This window comes from Harpia harpyja, chromosome 7 (assembly GCF_026419915.1).
Source record: "Harpia harpyja isolate bHarHar1 chromosome 7, bHarHar1 primary haplotype, whole genome shotgun sequence".
In the NCBI taxonomy this organism is placed as follows: Eukaryota; Metazoa; Chordata; class Aves; order Accipitriformes; family Accipitridae; genus Harpia; species Harpia harpyja.
Window position 1 is genome coordinate 5,941,883 of NC_068946.1, and position 21,492 is coordinate 5,963,374.

Genomic DNA, 21,492 nt, shown 5'->3' on the forward strand with positions numbered 1-21,492 from the left:
TTTGATAAACCTCCAACTCCAAAGAAACAGAATTTGGCCGACACAGCATGACTTTGAAAATCCAAGCCTCAGGCTTGCAGGGTCCAAGGAAGTTTTAAAATTATTTCTTAGTGACATCATTTCAATCTCCATTCGACCATCAGAGACAGCTACTGGCCCTCACATGAAAGACAGGTATTAAAAATGTCAATTCACTTGCTAACATCTCTTCATCTGAGATCCAGTGCCGCTTGGCTTCCATGGCCACTGGGAAACGATAAGGAAAAGTAACTCTGCTGGCTTTTGTAGTCAGGTCATGGTTTTATGCCCAAGAGAACATCTAGCGTGCAATCTCCCAAGGGAGACAGGCCACAATCTCCTTGCTGACAAAGTCAGGTTTGGGATAACAAGCATATAGTAACTAAAGGCTCCCACCTACGAAGACCCCTGAGGAACACTGCCTGGAGGAAAGTGAGCTGCTCTGAAAGCAACCCCCTTCTTTTTCTTGAGACAGCAGCGCTCTTTGCCTTCTCCTCACTCTAGAGGAGTTGCTTTAGGTTGCTTAACGTTGCTACTTTCCTTTTATCAGCCCACAATGGGAAAACAGAAATCTGGGGATTCCTCCTAGCAGGATAGAGGTAATTCAGAGCTGTGCTGCCTGCCCTCCACAGCTCTCCCTTGATTTCTAGCTACGGCCATAAGGCATCCCCCACTGCTCCCAGGTGAACAGCTCCCACCCCCTCCCCACCCCACAGTCTCCTGCCAGCAGCCCACGTGCTGCCACGGAGCAGAGACCTAACCATCCTGTTTCCATGGAGCCTGACCTTCTCCTGGAGGTTGCAGAAATACGCCCTTCCATAAACAGATACTTATTCTACCTAGGAAAGCCTCAAACCACTGTCATGATACTCTAGGTTGTGTTGGTTTAGGTAGCCAGCTGTAAATACATTAGCATAGTATTCTGAACAGTTCGTTCCACTCTGGGAACTGTGCAGAAGCACAACTCTGCAGAGCCGCACTCCTCAGCGTATCAGTGCAGCTGACGTTGGTAACAGCAGGTACCTTGACAAGTACCATGGTAGAGCTATTGCAATGGCAAATGTTTGGGTCCACCAGCATGGCAGTAACTAAACAGAAATAGCAAGTTACAAGTTTTGCCAGGCAGTCACAGCTCTGAAATCAAATAGAGTTGCAAAAATACTCTGATTTCAAATGCTTTTGGCCACTCGCAACTCTGGGTTAGCAGCACAGTGAGGGGCAGAGCAGCACACTGACGGCAGTGATGCTGTCCTGCGTGGCAGCACACTCCAAGGGAGTGGGGTAGGATGCGGTAGGATGCTGTGTTGGCAGCCAGGCCCCTGCAGAGGTTGGGAACTGAGCTGGGTGTTACCACACTGTGCACAGGATCCCTGCGACCCTTCTGTCTCCCTGGCACGGCCCGTCTCGTCTCAGTGAGTGCTGCTCGCCCTCCCTCCCTCCCAATGCGCACATGGCTTTAATGTTTTTATTACCTGTTTGACTCGCTGCCTTATTGCTTCTCCTCTTAATGGGGCTGTAACCGTGGAAACGAGGAATAAACGGCCACCAGAAAATGAGATGATTAAACAGGTCACCCTGGCAAAACAAACTCTGTGTTCACACAGCCCAGGCTGTGTATGCGGTTTCTGTCCAGGGAAATGCGGGGCTGGGTGGGAGAGGGCAGGAGGGCTATGCCAGGCTCCTGGAAGGAGCCCACCACCGAGAGATGCCTCCTCGGAGGACAGTGGTCTTTGCCCAAGAGGGATGATGCTGTGCACCTCCCAGGACAGACATGTGGAAAAAGGCAAGGTTTGCTCAGGGAAGATGGAAGATAGCGAGGACAAGTCACATCCATGTAACTGGGGAAAAAATAGCAACTATGATGAATATAAATAGGCTGGACTGAAAACAAAACACAAGTCAGACAAGTTGATGTCCTCTGTCATCCCCATCTTTGGCATTGCCCACGCCTGCCTTGTGGCAGCTCCCAAGGGCACTGTAGAGACCCTTCTGCCCATACTTCTCCAGGCTCATGGAGCACAGCTCTACCACTCTCCTCATCCCCCCTAATGGGCTAACGGCCAAGCTGCACTGGTGCTGGCGAAGGCAGGGCACTGTCCAGCCAAGCACAGCCACAACCACAGGCAAGGTAGGATGTCATGGACCATATACCTGGCTGTCTCAGGAGAAAGGGCATCTGCAGCCGCTGCACTCCTGTGCAGGAGCTGGGGCTCCTTCTCCAAAGCCATGTGGCTGGGAGGAAGGGGACAGCAGCATGGACCCCTGTCCCCCCCAGAGGGGACCTGCCTGGCTCAGGGACTCACCTCCAGCACAGATGTATTCTAACTTCTTTCTTGGGGTGGTGCAGACACGGCCCTCACCTCATTGGCAACAGTCAGACAAATTCAACTCCCAGCCTTGGCGGTGAGCTGGAGTGTACTAAAATCAGCCCTGACAGATCAGTTTGGAACGAGAGCTCAGCTCAGTCTCAACACACACAGGGGCTTACCGTGAAAGCCAGGAGGGTATGACCACAGCCCCGGGCTGGTGTCCAGGCCTGAGCAGGACACCTCCACCACAGCCCTCCTCATGATGGGGGGAGAGGGTTGGTCCACACCAGCAAGACAAGAAGGCAGGGGTGTCTGTGCGTCTCCGTGCCCTGCTGGGTGCTAGCATCTGAATATGAGATCCCTCTCTCAGTCAAGCTGAGAGGTAATGTAATCAGTTTCAGACCAAAACGTTGTTGAAAACAAAAATAAAACCCCAAAATAAGCACACCGCAATCAAAAAAGCACAATCACAAACCATCATTCAAAGTAGTGAGGATCCTGCCAGAATCACCATCCTGTCCCAACCTGTCCAAACCCAGACTCATTGGGTGCTGGCAGTCTGGGAAGAGCAGACTTACTCCACCAAGAGCAACAAATTCAGAAGAAGAAATTGGAATGGCAAAGCTTGGCGAGGTGGAGATGAGAGACAACTGCTTGAAGCACACAGGCGAGTGGTTGTGCTTTCTTTCAAAAAAAACAGCAGGTGGTTTATGAAAAGGGCCCTATTCTTTAGAGTAATTTGAGCCATATTTCATTGTTTGATAGAAAAATCCTAATATTCATGACCTCCTTTAACTGGAAGAAGTTTGCTCATCTGAATATCAGCCCACAGACAAATGGACAAATGAAAAATAAAGAGCATGAGATAATGAAAGGGGGGGGCGGAAGGAAAGGAAGACCAAGACAGAATCAAAGGCAGCATGGGAAGTCCAGGAGGGTGAGAAAGAGTGACGGGTCTGTGGGAATAAGGAAAGGAAGGAGGACACAAAGGAAAGCTATTTAGCAAGAAAAAATAGTGCAGCATAGAAAAAGGATGAGAAAAGCAAGAGTGAATGACTGAAAACACAGCAAGAGTGAGCGCAAAGGAGCTTTCTCTGAAAGTTTCCAAGTGCATGGATCAACCTTGCAAAACTGTGATTCTTGTCCTACTGAGCTTCTGTTAAAAAAATTCATATGCAATCAAGAAGAAAAATCAGACCCTCTCTCCCCAGCCTCTGTTCCCTCACCCTCTTCCAATCCGGTCCTCCTCTGCTAACATCTGCTGCCTGCCTTCGGGACATGCAGATGGTAATTACTCCAGGAGCAGCTTCCTCTCCTTTCCCTGCTTGCAGAGGGCCACTTGGAAGAGAGCTTCAAGCCATGGAAAGATACCACACACACCTCCACACCACGTGGCTTGGAGAGGGGGATGTGGGAGCCAGGGCTGTGCCCAGAGAACTTCATAGCACAGGGGGTGGAAGGTGGATGAAAAGATGAAGACGTTTGTCAACAAAACATCCCCCTGGCCTGTGAGAAGGGAGGCCTGGGGAGAAGTTGGCTTGACATGTGGAACTGCTCGTGCTCCTCCAGATAGGGGAAGGGGTGCTGGAGGAGAGTTGTGGTGGGGAAGCGCAGGCAGCGAGGAGGAGGAGGGCTGCCCTGGGCGAGCCGGCTCAGGGAGTGGATTCATACAGGCATGGTGCTGGCAAACACCATGCGGAGAGGTGGAGCTGCTTTAATGAGAAGATGCTTCTATGACTCAGGCCTCAAAGGGATTGGGACTTTATTATTTTATTTTTCCATAATAAATTATGCCTTGGGATGCCAGGTCCCGCCGGGTTTTTCTGGAAATACCAGACAAAAGCTGGTATTGCTACCTGGCTTTTGACAGTTTCCCATGTATGGAAGCTAAAAGTTCCTGGTTCTTCCTCTGCTCTGCCCTGGCCCAGCCAGTCTTGGGAGAGGGGCTGACACCACGGCACCATTACAACAGAAAAGCCCAGCTGGAGCTCTGTACCTCCCTGCCAAGGTCCTGGAGAGCCCCCGTGGTGGGTCCACAACAACCCGCCCTGGACCCACGGGTGCTCGCAGCCTGTGGCACTGCAGCTGCCGGGACGTCGAGGGTGCCATGGGTCAGGTGGGTACAGGAGCTCCTGGGAAGCGGGAGCGGGCTCAGCTCTCCCACACCGCAGCCACCACACCCCGGCTGGAGGGAGGAGCGCTCCTGCCCGACCCCCGCACCCATCCATGGACAGCAGCCAGGCCTCATTCACTTATCTCCATCACTGAAGTGCCCAGCCCTGGCTCTGGGCTGCACAGGGGAGTGTGATTATGCCCACTTTATAGATTAGGAGTTATTCATCCCACACCAAATCCTCAGACTCTGCCATGTCTCACAGACCTGTTCTGGAGCTCTCTTTGTTAGATTTAGGCTGAACTTGGCCCTAGTTCAGCTCAGAAACTCACATTACAAAAATCCCCTGTACAACTGCCTGCCTGCCTGCGGCCACGGAGCAAGCCTGCTGCCAAGGCCATCGTTCCCCCCGGGCAGCAGGAACGGTGGGGGACGCACCGCAGCAGCGGTGAGAACACAGGGACACCTAACGCACAGGGCACAGACCATACTGATCTTCTCTTGCTGCTAAGAAAGATCCATTCATCGCCATGATGACGCAAGCGCGCAGAACCGGAGTGCAGAGGAAGGCGCTATCTTGAGAGAGCAACTTGGAGAACACAAAGTTCAGCACAACAACAACACAGGGCATGCAAGTGTCCGGGAGCATGGAGGTGGGCGAGTGTCTGGGGCAGATGTGCATGTGGAGGACAGGGTGACAGGGACGTGGGTGTTGGGTGTGGGGAACACCTCCAGAAATGCTCCAGCAGAGCGTGGTGTTTTTAATGATTTCACAAGAGGCTCTGCTAAAATGTCACCTCTCCAAAGCAAAACATGTCCATGAATCATCATTTCACACCCCAAAACCAGGAATGGGTGGCAAAATTCTCTAGTGAGGCACCAAATCCTCAGGGGATTGCCATAAAGTGCACCCAGTGACTCTGGTCTTCCCATCCTTTTTCCTTGTATCTCCTTCTCTCCACCCCTTGCTCTCTCTTGCCAACCTACACGGGTTGTTCAGCTTTTATTCTGAGCATGAAACTGCCTTAGGACTGGAAGCTTTAAGCAGTTTCCCAGCCTCCAGAAATTTTCTGGTTGTGTTTCTCCACGGCAGAGCAAACAATTGCTTCGGTACCTGGCCACCACACCTAACTCCCAAACGCAATGAGAACTCAGAATTCTTTGGGAAATTTAAACAAGAACATATTTTTACACGAGTGAAGTGCATGTTTTTGGTTCACTGTAACTATTTGTTCTCGAAAAGGCTTGACAAACTGTTTTGTTTTCTGGAATCACCACATGAACAAAGATGGAAAGTCTCTTGAGAAAGAGGGGAGGAGGCTAGTGCCAGGTTAATGCACCAGGAAGACAAGTTAACAGCTGGACTCAGCCACCGAGAGCCGTATGGATGGGCAACAAGGGGGGTCTACAGTTTGGGGGAGGGAAAAGCATCATCATCCCTCTCCAAAACGCACTTTGCTCCGCAGACAAAGCCTGTGCTTATGTGGAACGGCAGCCCAGCACCGCACTTGCGATCGGTATTACTGTCTGCCTAACCAGCAAGCTCCTCCCAGGGACCGGGAGCCCACCAGCCAAAGCTGCACAAAAGAGAGGGGGAAGCCCCAGGGTACCAATCGCAGCCACTGGCCCTGCTCTGTGTCCCATCTGTCAGTCCAACGATGGTCCCCATCTGGAGTAGCTCTGCGTAGCCCCTTCAGTACTCACTTGTGGCCAGAGTCTGGGCTTTGCCCATCCAGGGACTGTTCTGTCACCCTGCCAGGTTCACCCTCCTGCAACACCATCATGACCTGGCCCGGTCCTTGACTCACCCATGCCCTTCCAGTGGCTAAGCACTGTGCACCCCCTCTACGTCCTCAACCAGGCTGCAGTCACCCGGGGCAGCTCCCCAGCCTCGGCTGGCGTTTCAGCCTGTAAGATCACTGGTCAAGCAGGAATGGGGATTAGAAGCTAGCAAGTTTTTCTTTTGCTACTGATGTCTGCCTCCGTCTCCCCTGCAAGCCGTGGGAGAGGAAACAGGGAGCAACAAGGTCCTGGTCCAAGGGGCTCTCAATCCTCAAAATGGATTTTACCTGTCTCTGAAAGCTGCCTCCATCTCTCACCCCCATTGCTTTCTCCCTAGGGAAATCAGTCTAAAAGGGGCTAATGGAACAATGTCCCTCTCTCTCCCCCCTCTCATTTTCTCTCTTTTTTTTTTATTAGCATTTGTGGAATTTATTCCCAAACTCTCCTAATCTTTCGTACACAACCATTTGATTTGCATAACCCAGCCCCCTCTCATAAAAACTGGCTGCTAGTTTAATTAAAAAATGTAAATTTGCTGTCATCTCGGGGCCTGGTGAATTAGGACGACATCGGCATTTTTTATTGCTGAAGACGTCCAAATTGATCCAGTCCGCATTGAACCGGAGGGGAGGAGACAGTGCCGCGTGGGACTTTTGGCTGTAGGTTCTGCCCCTCCCCTGCTTCCAGCCAAGCCTCCTCTGCCCCCTCTTTGCTTTGCAAAGTGCAGCTGAGGACGAGGACATTGGCTCTCCCAAACCCCAGCTGGATCGGCCAGCGTGGCCTCTGCGATGTCAGCACTTCTGGGAGCTGAGCCCTGGGTGGCACCTGAGCTCTCCAAACCCTGGGAACGGCCGCGTCTTCAAACCCTGGGAGGGAGGGAAGGAGCCCAGGTAGAGGTGGGAGATGCAGCATAAGCAACGGTTGTCTTCACCTCCCACAGGACTTTTCACTACTTTCCAGATTACTTTCAACCAACTTTTCAGAGGGAAACCTAAATTGTAGGCTACACAGCAGCCTAGGGGTACGATTTGATGTCAGAGGGAGAGCCAAAGTGGCCACAAAGGCTCTCGCTGTGAGGGCAGCCAAGCGCTCTGGCAGCATGAGAAGTGGGACAGACGAGGCTGCACGGGCGAAAGCCCTGAAATAAATTCCAAGCTCAGACAGTCCTTTCCGATAGTGGCAAGGAGGACTCAGAGTGGAAGCATAAATAGTCCAGGAAAACAGAAAGAGAAACTGATGATATGGAAGCTACGTATAAAATATTTGATCCCTTCCAGCTGAGGCATCTGTATCATTTACAGCCGGTTTTAGTATATGTTGCCTCTCCCCCTCTCGGACACTGTGTTTCACAGCAGAAGGATGCAGTACCTGCACATATTAGCAGACCCCACTCTGTTGGTAGCAGACCTGGTTTAGAAGAAACAGGACCTAGCAGACAGGGTGCAGGTTATTAACTCGGGGATCAATTGTCTGGTCTTTCCGTGAGTTATCGCTCTATAGCGCCAAACCAGTAGAAACACTCCTACGGACTTCAACTGGCTTTGAAGCATGCTCTTCAAGTAATAGCTGGGCCTTGCTTAACACCACAGCGAGAAGGTTAATCCCTGCCCGGGTAAACCCTTCTCCCAAGGAAGAGTCTTCAGTAGGTACGCTTAAGCACTTGAATGCTTTCCACCCAACAAGCATCTGATAGGACTAATGGAAAGTGACCTGAACACCCAAACAAACTGCCTGTGAACCTTCTGCAGACCATGAGCTCAGCACAGGAATGATACCAACCTTGACTGAGCCAACGTCTCTCCAAAAAGCTGTACTGTCAAAAAAAATAAAAAAGAGTTGGCACCAGTCCAGAGGAGGTGTTCCTATCCACTGGGTGTTTCAAACAACAGCAGCGATTTGACAAAACAAAGACACAAAATGACCCCTTGAGTGGAAAATTAGGTGTTTCTCCACCCTTTTACCATAGTTTTCTTGGTCCCCATTCTGAGATCAGTTCCTGTAATCTCATACCAAGTATAATTAGGCTGGGGAACAGTTTCCCAAAGGAAGTGACAGGTGCCCAGTCACTCAAGATATTTACAACCAGACTTGCAGAAAGTCACATGTAGGGAACATCTTGCCACGATCCTGGGCGGATAGACTCGGTCCATGAATTCTTTCCAGCCCTTAACCACTACGGATGCTTCTGGCCCTAGAAGGTCCATGCAAGGACTGACTGAGCTGAGAAAGCCCTCGGCAAGAGCAGACTGTCAGACCCCACATACAGAGTCCCTCTGGGAAAGAAACCCCTCTGGACTTGCCTCTGCCAGCTGGCAGCTCGTGTGAGCAGCCCTCGGGCACTGCCTCTGGGGAGCCACAGCCTGAGGGCTTGGAGAGAATTCAAGAGGCAGCGACTGAGGGAGATAAGCTGGCCCAAGTAGATAAGGGCTAGAGATGGTGATTATGGGGCAGGTCTTTGCTCCAAGATCATGACAAGACGGGTTCACCCACACACAGACCGTAATGCTGACTTAAACAGATCTCCCAGATCCTCATTTCCATGGCTTACTGCGGCCCCGGGTTCCCACACCGGAGCACCGAAACCCACGTGTTACCTGGGCGCAGCGGCAGAAAAGGCCGAGCACCCACGACACTTCCATGAAGAAGCAGGGTCCCTTTTGGGGGGAAGGCGTTGGCTTCGCGGTCCCTTTTTGGGTGGGCCGGGCAGGGGCGGGGGGCCGGGCGCAGGGGCCCATTGGCCAGCGGGCAGGGCTCCAGCCGGCAGAGGGCACTGCCTCCCCGGGCAGGGGCACGGCCCTGCCTGCCTCGGGGCCAAGCCCAGCCGGGAACACCCGGGCAGCTGCCTGCAGATCCCATCTCTGCGCTGCCACAGCTCCTGGAGATGGAGATCAGGGGTAAATCACTGTTTATTACTCTTTAAAGCATTTGCCCTCCTGCAGTTTCACCACATCCTTAACTCCTGGGCTGCCCACGCAGCCTCCCAGCTCCTTGATCTAGAAGGGAGGCAGCCACACGCCCACGGCTGGACCCGACCAGAGCCAGCGTGTCGCGCTCGCGGGGGGAAGCAGTTCCAGAGCCGCTTGGTTCCTGATATCGATGATAGAAATAAATAAATAAATGAAATAAACGACGACAAAATCATCCTCTTAATCAAAATATCAGAGTGCATAGTTCAGGCCCAGTCAATCATCAACCAGTTTATTACCATCTTACTTCTTATTAAAAAAAGCAACACACACACACACACGTACACATACGCTCTGCCGTAATTACACCTGGACCGTGGCGGATCGCCAGTGCAGGCCTGTTTGGCCCATTGCTGCCATTTAGTTTTTAAATGGGAGAGAATGGTTTACACCATTTTGGCGGTACAGGTATGGCTGTGTTAGCAGGTACAGAGCCAAAGTAGTGGGACCAGGTCCCAAGGAGGGAGGCCCACTTTGTGAAATCTAAACGAGACCTGCCCCAGACCGGCCAAGGGCTGGAAAACCCACCAGCATATTGAGCCCCTGAGCCCCTGGCCGCAATCACGCCCCAGCCTGATGGAGCCCCGTCTGCCACCACACCCAGCTGAGCCCACGCACCAGCCCAGCCCACCACCAGGCCAGACCCTGCTCCCTGTCCTGATACCTGATCAAAAACCAGTGGAGGTGCCACAAAAAGCTACAACCAAAACCACACCCAGCCCCAATACTGGGGCCTGTAATCTAAAACCAAAACATTGCCCCAGCCTGGCCACCATTCCTCCTCCCTGCAAGATGGGAAGGGGTGGGGGAGGTCTCATATACCTCACATGGAAGGACAAAAACAAACCCATCCCAGATATGCCCAGGCTGAAAAAAAAAAAAATACTCATTAAATGTAATAAGCAGCCTCTTCATCTGACACTACCTTGTCCCAAATAAATTAAATTCCTTTTCATTTAGACAGCACAGGAACCTGACAAGCAACCTTTACCAACGAGACGCCAGGGCTCAGAAGGGGAAAGAAATGAAAGAGAAAACAACCCACACAACTTACAACAAATATAAACGCAGAATCATTTCAAAACCCCCATAAACTTCCCCTCCGCATCCTCTCCCGGCCAGCCCGCGCCTCGCCCCGCCGCCCGCCCGCCGCCCCAGCCCGGCCCGGCCCGCGGGGGCCGCCGCGCTGCCGGGAAGGACCCGGCGGAGCGGAGCCCCCGGCTCACCTCGCCGCCCGCCTCCGCGGGGCCGGGGAGAGCGGGGCCGGAGCGGCGGCAGGAGAGGAAGCCAACTTCCGTAAAACAAGTGAAAGAAAAGTGAAAGAGGCTGCGAGCCCCCGGCAGCACCTGGTGCCGCCCCCGCGCCCCGCTCGGCCCGGCCCGGGAGCCCCTTGCGCCTCCCCGCACCCGCCGCGGCGCCGGGAAAAGTTTCGGTGCGGCGGCGGCCCCGGGCCCCGGGTCCCGGGAGAAACTGCCCGCAGCGCCCGGCCCCGCGGCGGCGGAGGGGGACGAGACGCGCGGCGGGGGGCGGCCGGGGCAAAGGAGCGCTCCGCACCGCTCCGCTCGGCGCGGGGGGCACCGGCACCAGCGGCCGCACCGGCACCGACCGGGGGCTCCGCCGAGCGGCGGGCGGGGGGCTGGGGGCAGGAAAAGGACAATTGTGCTGTACTTACCATAGTCGGAGAGACGAAAGCCGAATTCACTTAAATAATCAACTTTCATAATACTTAATTAATACCTAATTGCAGCTGATTGCTCCCGAATAACAAGTTGTTTAAAGCACTGATGTCATTGCCGTGCCGGTCCTCCCCGAGTCACTTTGGCAGCGGGGCCGGAGGCGGGCGCCGGCCGCCGCGGGGGGCGGTGACTGGCAGCCGGCGGACACGCCTCCGCGCCGGGCCCGCCGCCGGGGGCAGGTGCGGGGCCGGGGCCGCAGCCGCAGCGGACTGGGCCGGGCCGGGCCGGGCCGGGCCGGGGAGCGGCGGCGGCGGCGGGGTCACCTCGGGCGGCCCCGGCCCGGCCCGGCCTCGCAGCGTGGCCCCCGCGCACCCGGCGGCGGCCTCGGCCCGGCCGGGGAAGCCCCGCGCTCGGGGCTCGCTGGCACGCAGGGCCGCGGGCTGCCCGCCGGGACCGGCCCGACCGAGGCGGCGGCGGTGCCCCGCTCCCATCACCGCCGGCTGCCGCCGCCGCCGCCACCTGCCCCGCGGCCGCGGGAGAGGGCGGGCGGCGCTGGTCCCGCCGGCGTGGAGCGCGGGACCCACGCGTGACCGCGGGGCTGCGGGAGCCCCGGAGCAGGCGGGGACAGAGCCGCGGGCGCGGGGCAAACCGCGGGGGGCGGGCGAGCCGCGCCGGTGCCTCGCGGAGCGGGACCGGCAGGACCCTCGGGCAGGGGCAGGGGTAGAGGCAGGGTGGGCTGCCTCGGGCACAGTCGTCCCACGCGTGTCCGGGCTCGGCCTTGCGGTACGGGCCACGGCACCGAGGAAGGCTGGAGCCCGCGGGGTACCCATCGCCGGTGGCGGCCCGGCAGCGCCGGGTGCCTGGGCCCGGGGTGGCCGGTGTCACAATCCTGGACGTTAAAGCATCTTGCCCAACGGCCCACAGGAAGCCAGCGCTGCTCCGCCGCGGGAGCGCTTGGCCCACAGGAGGGGTGGTTTTTCTTTTGCAGCAAATTTCCTCATTTTTTGTTGCTTTATTTTTCTAAGTAGCAAAGAATGCAAGGGAGGTTCTAAGAGGCGTGTTGGGTAAACACAGATATAAGCCTCTTTCTTTAAAACAAACGAGCAGATTATTTACCTGATTAAATAGGTATTTTGAGCAGGTTGTAGGCTGTTTTTGTGAACACACCACGTTTGGCTCCGTGGATTTTGGCAGAGCAGGGCTCCTCACCAGGGCTGGGGAGCAGTCCGTCAACTCACCAGCTCTTAAATCCTTTTTATAAGCAGAACTTAATGTGCTTTTCAAAGGAGGCCAGCATCATTACTCCACTGCATGGATGGGGAAACTGAGGCACTAGCGAGGGAAGTGACTCGCCAAAAGTGGCTGGACAGGTTAGTCACAGGGCTGGAAGCAGCCCAGGTCTGTTTGGCTCCACACACCAGGACATGCTGCACCCAGAGAGTGTCCCGAGCCCAGAGATCCGACACTGCAACTGCAACTCATCATCTCAGCGAGCGCCGCATTTGCATGCGTAAAAACGTACAGGCAGCACGCCGGGCCAGAGGGCAGGGAGAAGGAAGAGGAGAGGGGGAGTCATTTGTGAAAACCACAAGTATTCCGGCTTCTCCTGGAAAAAATCTAAACAAAGTCTAGTGAAACGGAGCCACCCGGGGACCCTCCGGGCCAGGAAGCAGGGTGGGGACAGTAGTGTCAGGCAGGAGGCAAGCGTGCCCTGCCCGGGGTGCTGCCCAGCCACCAGGCACCGGGAACCCAGCCAAGCAGCGCTCCTGAGCTGAGCCCTTGCACAGGGCTCACCTTCCCACCTGCTACAGTTAAGCTACTGCTTTGAGAGAGATGGGCAAAACATTATCAGCATTGCCCCGACTTCCCCTGCTGGTTTCTAACCATGTCATCGGCTCCAACCAGCACTGTCACCCAGTGCTGCCTTTAAAATCCTGCCTGTCTGCATTTCACTCGGCCCCAACAGAGACACCAGCCCAGCCAACATCACCCACAATCCTCGTCAGAGCCTGCCCTGGTCCTTACACCCGAGCCAGACGCTACAGCACCTGCCAGGGAATATCCTACCCTGGGAAACAATGGACAGCGCCAGAAATGTTTGTGCTGGGTCATCTCCGGCATTATAATAGCTCAGTTTGGACCCAACGCTTTCTTCTGGGTGTGAGGTTGCTGACGGGGCCCGTAAGTTCACTGCACCTCGCATCACCCACGTTTCTCCATTTGCACTTCTCCTATGAACTTAATATTCAAGCTGTGGGAGTTCTGCTCACACCGCTGTTCCCTAAGAGAGTGGCCCCAGCTGTACCTCCAACTCTTTACGAAGGGGAACACACACTACAACACGGATGTGTCACTGCACATACACAGCCACAGAGAACATACCTGTTCTTCTACATGCACTGAGCTGAGCACGTTCACACATCAGTATACAAATGTTCCCCACCCCTCCCATCCCAGCACGCACACGCAACATGCATATGCACTCCGACAAAGAAAATGATACTCTGTGCTCACTCACATTCAAATACACACATATCCATACACCATTACACACATGAACCCACACACACAACCTAAACACAGCCGGAGGATCCCCTCTGCAGACTTCCCACTGTCCCTCCCACTCCTCCTTGCAGGAACAACTTGCCAAGGTGTTTTTTCAGGTGAAGTCCACGCCCTGCAGCTGACGCAACGGCAAGGCCTGATTTCCTATCTCAGCGATCTCCAGTCACAGAATCAAGTTTTATTTCCCCATACTCCCTCCTTTGCCTCTTACCCAAGAAAAGTTTGATCTTTCCTCTCTCAGAGGCTGTGGAACTTTCTGCTCTTTTGGGGACCCCTGTGCCCCCCGTTAGGGCAGCATCTCCCTTCTTCCCCCATCCCTCCAAGGTACGGATCCCCTCCAAGGAAAAGCTGCCCCTGACAGTGCCCTGGCATGAAGTGGCTCCCAGACTCCCCTGGTCCCTGGAGGACTCGAGGGAAGGCAGCACCCCTCATCCTGCTCTGAACTGCGCTGCTGTGCCACCGCGAGAGCTGCCTTGTCCACTCCAGCTGTGGCTGCCCTTTCGCGGCAGGTGAAGAGATCTCTCCGTGTCCCTTCCCACCCTCCCAGGGGCATCAGGAGCTCTCAGTAATTAATGTTTGCCAGGTGCTCAGAGATCCTCAGATGAAAAGTGCAATGGGAGGGGGAAGGATGATTAATTTATTATTATTATTACAGTTTAATGCTTTCCCCGCAGACAGTGTGCCAGGGCTGAGCAGGGGGTGAGTCACGCTGATATGTGGGACATCCCCCTTTTTGTGTCTCTTCTACCTTTGTTTTTCATGCTTAGCCCATTTTCTTGGCAGTTTCTCCCTCCTTAGCTGGAGCTGACCCCAGGGCCTGGGGCCGTGCTCTGGATTCATGTGGGCTCAGGGCGCTGGCTCTCAGATTGCAGGTTGGAGATCTGGCAGCGCTGTGCTCCTCCTCCTGCTCCTGCTTGGGGAGTCTATTAGGCAAATGCTCTTGCCCTATTTCTGTAATTTTGTTTGATTTCTGTTTTGTCAAGGGAGGCGCCCGGAGGCCTCGGGGCCTGGGCGGCAGGAGCAGACAATCCGTGCTTTCTTTCCCTTTCCTTCTCTTTCGCTCCTTCCTTCTCAATTCAGTTTCAATCACATTATTGGCACATGGCGCCCAGAAAGCATTGCCAAAGCGGCTGTGCCGAGTCTCAGTGTGCTGGGTGGGGCTCTGCCGAGATCGCTTCTGCCATTTACTATTCCTTGGCGTTACTCAAACAGTTTGACACCAGCTCCCCACCATGTGGCTGCTGCTCTTCCAGACACTCCACAGCTTCCAGCATCTGCTGGAAGCCAAATGCTGCTCATCTCTTGACCACTGCCCAGAAGGGAATGACTGTAGCAGGAGCGGGCCATACAGCAGTGAACGTACACTGCATGTCCTCGTGTTCCACAGGGGCCCAGAAGACTTGGGGGGAAGGAGTGGCAGTGGTTTGAATGCACTAACAATTAGTTACAATTTACTACAGCGATTAAAGGTGCAGCCTGGGGATTTCAGGGCGAGGAGGCAAGGGGATAGTCCTACCCAGGCATTGCATCCAACAGGGAAGGTACCTGGCACTGAAGAGCAGGCACTCTGCCTGCAAAACCAGCAAATGCCACCCTGAACCAGCCCAGAGCTGCTCCCATGAAGCCTCCGAGCCCCAGCTCAGCACACCAGGCACTGGGATGGCCTCCGGAGGCACCAGAAACCACTGCCCAAGGGCAGGTCCCAGGCTGGGCAAGACCCATTCCTGCAGAGCACGGGGCAAGCACAAAACAAAAAGGTGATTTCTCTCTAGAGGAGTTGCAAGCCAGCTTGTGTTCCTGCACAGACACGCTTGGATGCAAACAAAAATGCGAGCACATGCCATGTGCACACACACACGTTCACACATAAGTGTACAAACATGTATACGGCTCCTGCCGCACACTGGCGTGATGCCCACCTGGGCGCCCAGGACAGGGCTGGATTGTCACGGACATTTTAGCAGAGACTGTCCTGCTCTGGACATATGTGGGAGGCCTGATGCCACGGAGATGGCAAGTGGCTCTGGGTAGACAGGAGCTGCTACCCTACTTACTCCCCAGGGTAATGACTTGGTCCCCCAGCAACTGTGTCCTGAAACAGGCTGGGTCTCACCAGCAGATGGGGAAAGGCTTTCAACATGCAGCCCAGGAAGCAACAGACATGGAACAGGCACAGAGACAGGCTGGATTTTACAGGACTCTGATGCTGTGGAGTAGGGATGGTCTCCATAAATTCACTCTGCATTTGACACAGCTTGGGCAGGAGCAAGAGGCAGAAAGGAGGGAAGGCAGAGGGAGCCTGGCACGTTATCGGCTCTGCTCTACCTGCCCTGTCAAAGGCAGAGGCTGTGTCAGCCCTGCTTCCATGCAGGGCACTGAGGTGGGTACAGCAGGATGCTGGGGACTGTCCCTGATGGAGCAGGTGGGACAGCAGGGAAGTGAGGGGAGATGATGGAGGAGGTAAGAAATGGACAGCAAGACTCCAGAGGAGACCTCGGACAACATACAGTGGGGACCGACTGCGAACCCTCCTCTGGGATGCGACAGCAGCATTCCCACCACAGCAACAGAGAGGGAAGGCAAAGCATCCCCTCGTGCGTGAGACACAGTGACGAGTGCATGCAGAGAGATGCCCATGATGCAGCACGCGTGCGTCCGCGTGGGCTGGCCCTGCTTGTGCAACGAGGCTGCCTGAGCATCGCCGGTGCTGACACAGGGGATATGCGAGCACGCACGCAAGTGACTCTGAGCAAGCCCGGGTACGCACCAATGCTGCGCGTGCACACACGCCAGCACAGCACCGGCAGGGACATGTGTGCCTGTGCACGAGGCTATGTGTGCAGTGAAGTGGCACATGGACACCACCGTGAAGAGGCAGCAAAGACCCCAGAGAAAGCGTGGCTGCGGCCCCTCGGGAGCCCTGGCAGTGGGCCGGAGGGGGTGTGGGGAGCAGCGGCGGGCGGTAAGTGTGAGGCAGACGCAGCGATTGCATTACTGAAGGAGCCCGGGCTGGCAGTGCCGAGCTATCGTCCCTATAATCCTGTTAGCCAGCAATCTCCATTCCGAAAGAGCTTCATTTCTTTGTGAATATTTGTAAACTAGATATCTAATGGAAAATTATAGGAAAATTATAGTGAAATTCATGACGAAGAAATCCGATTAGCCCTAATTCAATTATGCCATCTTAGCCCACACAGCACATTTCCCATTTTTTTCCCATAAATACCAATGCCAGGGGTCTGGGTAATCAAATAAAATTGAAAATCATCTTCCCATTAAATTCAATTAGCTGCAATTTCTAAAGCCTATCAGAGATTTTAATTACTAAATTATAAAATTCTCCAATGCTAAATTGAAACTAAAAAAATTGCACATCCTTGTATTTCAGAAGAAAAAAACCTAGCAGAAACCTTGAAAAATACCCTTCTCCTCCCATCAGCACCCACGTGAGCACGGGTCTGGGCAGGCTTCACCAGAGAAATCATCGTGGAGGGAGATGAACCAGGCCTAGGGAAGAAGGTGGCTACCTCTGAGGGAAATCGGACATCAGCCAAGATTAAAACCTAAAATCCAGCCCTAATTACAACTGAGTTGGGTTGAAAGAGGAAAGGGGAGAGGCTAGTGATCCCAGGATCTTTGCTCCCTTTTCCCAGATGAGCTTCTGAGTTCTAGCTGCTTCTCTGCACTTCTGCACTGCTCTGCCAGTGACTAGCAACGAGCCACCACGCTCCTCTAGCCAGCGTAACAGCCGAGACTCTCTAGGAGCTGAAACGAGTTTTGCCTGCAAATGGGCTCCGTGAGGCAGTCCCTCGAGTCTCTGTGTGCCAAACCCAGGGCAGGAGAGCTGGTGATGCCCAGAGGGAAGCAGGAGGGCAGATGCTAGCTTTGTGCTTCTGATAAAGCTTCTTGAATAATAGCCATGCAAGCCCGGTCCTGACACTGAATTAAGGGAAGCTGGAGCCCTCAGCAAACTGATTTAGCTTGAAGCACTACTTCAGCGAACACGTGGGATGTTCCAGAGGAGGGGGATGTGATCACCCTTCCCTGATAGCACAGGGAACTCTCTGAGTTCACAGAGGCACCAGGCAGGCAAGCCCATCCCTAAACTGTTCTTTATTCAACAACCAAACCAAGCAGGCAAATGGGGAACCAACAAAGCCTGTGCCTACAGATGCTCTCTTCCAGCCCTGCTTCTCCAGGGACCAACATGGCACAGCAACGTGTCGAGGGGCAATTAACTGTGTGAACAAGCAGTGGGAGGAGAAGTGAAGCTCAGCTCTCCAGTTACAATACCTGACCCTCCACAAGGCAGCGAGTGAGGATTTTCCGACACCACTTTTATGCCAGAGAGCACCTTTGCATGGTATCCTAAAGGGTTTATTCATGCACTAACATAAACGAAGCCAGTTTCTAACGCATTTCACAGATTTAACTAGGTGCTCAGGCTGCCCTGAACCAGGCCGATACTCGGTTTAATTTACTGGGCGCCCGAAAGTTGCCAGCAGGGAGTTGCCCACAAACAGAACAACAACAAAAAAGTTAATGATCTGGGCTTTTTCTTTAATAAATAGGCAAACTGGCTGAGCCGGATTGTTGGCTGGGATTCGTCTCCCCTTTATCACCCTGGAGCTTCTGTGACACATTCTCCAAATCATCAGCATTTTGCAATTTGAGGTCGTTACCAAATACTATTTTTTTGCCAAGGAAGGGAGAAAAATAAATTAATAATTAAGAAGCCCAAGCAGGGAGAGGCTGTGGGTTGGATGGCGCTGCCACCTCCGCGGGGATTGCTCAGGCACCTGGCAGCCCGCCCAGCGCGCACCTCGGTCGCCGGCTCACCCTGGAATGTGGTGCTGGCACCCAAGTGCTACTTGATTTTACTACGAATTAATCAAAGTCTCTTCTGCAAACGTCTAACACTAAATCACCACTGGCTGAGCTTCAAATGCAATTCCCCTGTTCCAGGGATTCTGCGCAAGGAGATTACCAGCTCCAGGTGAAAAGCTGAAGGGGGTTTCCTCTTTGCACATCTCCTGGTACTCCAAGGCATCAGCCTCTCCCAGCTGGAAGGAGAATAGATTTCCTGCAACTCTTCTCCCGCTCACAGCAGGTAACCGCACAGACATTCAAGATATGCTGGGATAAATCCGTCTGTGCTGCCTGACTAGAGTGTACTAACACCAGAGAGGAATTTGACTTGACTGTGAGCCGATGCAGACAGCAGAGGACTGAATTTGTAGCGTGTGTGTGCCTGCGCCCCTGTGTTCGCATAGCTGTGGATGCATCTACACACAAGGACATGCAGAGGTGTGAACCTGTGAGATCTTGCAAGGGTACGGCTGTCTGCACATTTGTGCACACGTATGTGCACAGCCTCATGGCACCGTGTGGGCAAGCAGCCACCCAGGTGTACAGAGCTGTGCAGTCAGATGTTGCGTGGCTGTCCACAGCCAGAGGTACACAAAATTCCTCTGCAGGCGTTCTTGCCATGTCAATGTGTGCATGCCTCATTTGTCTCCAAACTTGCAGTACCAAGCACCCTCCTTGTCGCAGCCGGTCCCCCAGAAGGCGGTGTGCTGCAGCTGGTGCTCAGGATGGCAACAGCACACGTCCCCACACCACTCTAGAGACACAGCACTGCCCTGAGCCATGGGCGAGTTGCATTCCCCTCTCCACACTTTGCCTGTCTCAGAGCCCTCTCATATTTTCAGTGCTCACTAGACCATGAATTCACCTTCATACCAGTTACAGGGTTATTTAGCTTCTCCCTACGCCAATAACCACCAAACTTTCACTGGCAGCTCGTCTTTCTCCCAGGAGACATGAAGTGCTCCTCTCTCACCTGCCCATGGTGCCCCCACCCACGCACATCCATCAGGAGCACAGGGGACAGATCCCCAAGCAGGACACAGTAGCTAGTGACATTGCTCACCTGCCAGCGACAGTCTCTTATCCCCCCTCACATCTACACTGTGAGAAAGAGCAACAGAGCAGAGGAGTTAAAAACCAGATGGACAGAGTGAAATAGAGGAGAGGGAGACAGAGAGAGAGAGAGAAGAGGAAAAGGGTGATAAAGCAAAAACAGTACAAATGGATGAAAAAACCCAAGACAACAAAGAAAAGAGCAGAGAGGGAGGCAGGAAGAGCACAGGAACATACTGTGTTTTTTTGCTCCTGCACACCCCACAAAGCAACACTCTCCAGCTCTTGACACTAACGTATTCTACAGCTCTCCCTGAAATCTTAGGGATCAACTAGACAGCCCCTGTACAGCAGCTGGACCAGCTGTGCGTGGGCTGGGACACTGAGGAGTAATGAGGATGATCTGCCTGGATGGGAAACATGGGGCTCCCCACTGGGGTGCCCGAAGGCTGTGGGAGTGCAGAAAACCCGAAACGAGAGAGTGAAACCTCCGTGCAGGGCCATGCACAAGGAAGGTCAGCAGCGTGTCCCTTTTACTGATCCTCTGTCACAAGGAAACCCTCTCTGCTCTCCGCTGGCCCAGAGCCACCTCTGCCACTCACCCTCCCACTGGCTCGGAGCCATCTTTGCCTGTTCCCCCTGCTGCAGACCTGTAAGGCACCTTTTTGCCAGCTTTACCCTCCACTGCCACAGCACCCTTCTCTTGGCATCATGTCTTTGGCCCAAGGCCTTGTTGCGCACCCCTGGCCACATGGGCTTGCTCCCTGGTCTCCTGGGCTTTCCCATTCTGACTGAACATTTCCCAGCTGAAGCAAGTGCTGCAGCGACATTTCACTCTGAAACCAAGCATGTGCTGACAGCAAGTGGCATCCCCAGGAGCTCCTTCCTGGCCCCCAGGGCTGTGCATGGCCAGATGCAGCTGACGAGGTGCACAAGCCACTGCACAACTTGTGGTGCCTCTTCCCCCATCTGCGCCACCCCCCAGGGTCTGGCCCAAGCTGTATCTGCCACAATTCACCCTTCCCACCCATCCCACCGTGGCTGTCCCCACCTCCTGTCCCACACAGCCCCTTGGAGCAGCTTGGCCCCCTATCCCAGGGGACAAAATCCCTCGTGCTTTGGCCCAGGGAGTTGACCTCTCTGCTGCTGTCATAGAGAGCTCAAAGTGGGCACTTTGTTATCTTACCACAGTTGTGGTCCTGGCATAAAACTCAAACATGACTCCTCTTCTCCACTGACTGTGCAACGACACATTCCCACAAGCACAGGGTGTGCACAGGCACAGGTCTGCTCACATTAAACGGAATAGCGTGGATCTGGGAAGGGAGTTGAGGGGGGACAGAACTGCTCTTGTCCCTGAGGCAGTCGTAGCTGTCCTTACCTAAAACCAGAGACTGCAGTACAGAAGGAACTGCAAGAGCCCAAAGGGACAAGAACAGGAAGGACTGAAGCAGTAGCTCTGGCACAAGCTCATCACAGCCAAACACTTTCCCCTGTCCTCAAGCTTCCTTGGGACAGTTCCTACTGCTAGAGTTTCTGCTGGATTTGCATGGCCACCCTGCAAAGGCAGATCTGGGGAAACACGGCAGAGACACCCCCGTTGCCTCACCTGCCCCAGGAGCACACCCCAGCCTCCTGCTTTCCCCATATCGCCATTAAAAAAAAGCTCTGTGCAAACAATAGATCAATAGAGCCCCCGCCTCTTCGGAAGGAAAACAAACACCCGGATCACCGCAAATTAGAGAATGTTTCGCTTCACTTCATCCAAACAGGCTGACAATTTTTTTGGGTTGTTGCCACGGCGACAGAATAACACAGCGTTCAGCCTGTTGCAGAACAATCAATTAAGTTAATGCCTCGGAGTGCCTGTTTACTCTTCCATTTAGGAGGTGCTGCTCTCGCTCACTCTTTCTCTCTTGCTTGTTTTAAATTTCTCATCCTTTGCTTCCTGCTCCTATTTCTTCTCTATTTAACCTAAAATAAAGTCCCTCCCCTCAACTACCTCCTGCTTTGTAAGGAGCCTCCCACTTTTCAGAATGATCACCCGAAATAAAGTTTGTTCCTCTCTCTGACTCCCGTAATCTTTCTTCCTGGCAAAACAGAGACTGGGGATTTACCTTTACCTTTCACGATACAGCCCT

The 21,492-nt window shown here is 54.0% G+C and overlaps 1 protein-coding gene across 12 annotated transcripts in view; it reads right to left on the bottom strand.

Moving 5' to 3' along the window:
• Nucleotides 1-21,492, bottom strand: part of CASZ1 (castor zinc finger 1) — a 212,273-nt gene that overhangs the window by 87,008 nt on the left and 103,773 nt on the right. For 4 of the 12 annotated variants that reach the window (XM_052791547.1, XM_052791536.1, XM_052791546.1 and 1 more), the window contains exon 1: nt 10,861-11,008. The exons of 7 other annotated variants lie outside the window; for them this stretch is intronic. In XM_052791547.1, coding sequence (XP_052647507.1) covers nt 10,861-10,909 — 49 coding nt within the window. In that variant the 5' untranslated portion in view covers nt 10,910-11,008. Of the gene's footprint in view, nt 1-10,860; nt 11,009-21,492 lie in introns of those variants that run through there. One more of the 12 variants, XM_052791537.1, reaches the window with a different exon arrangement.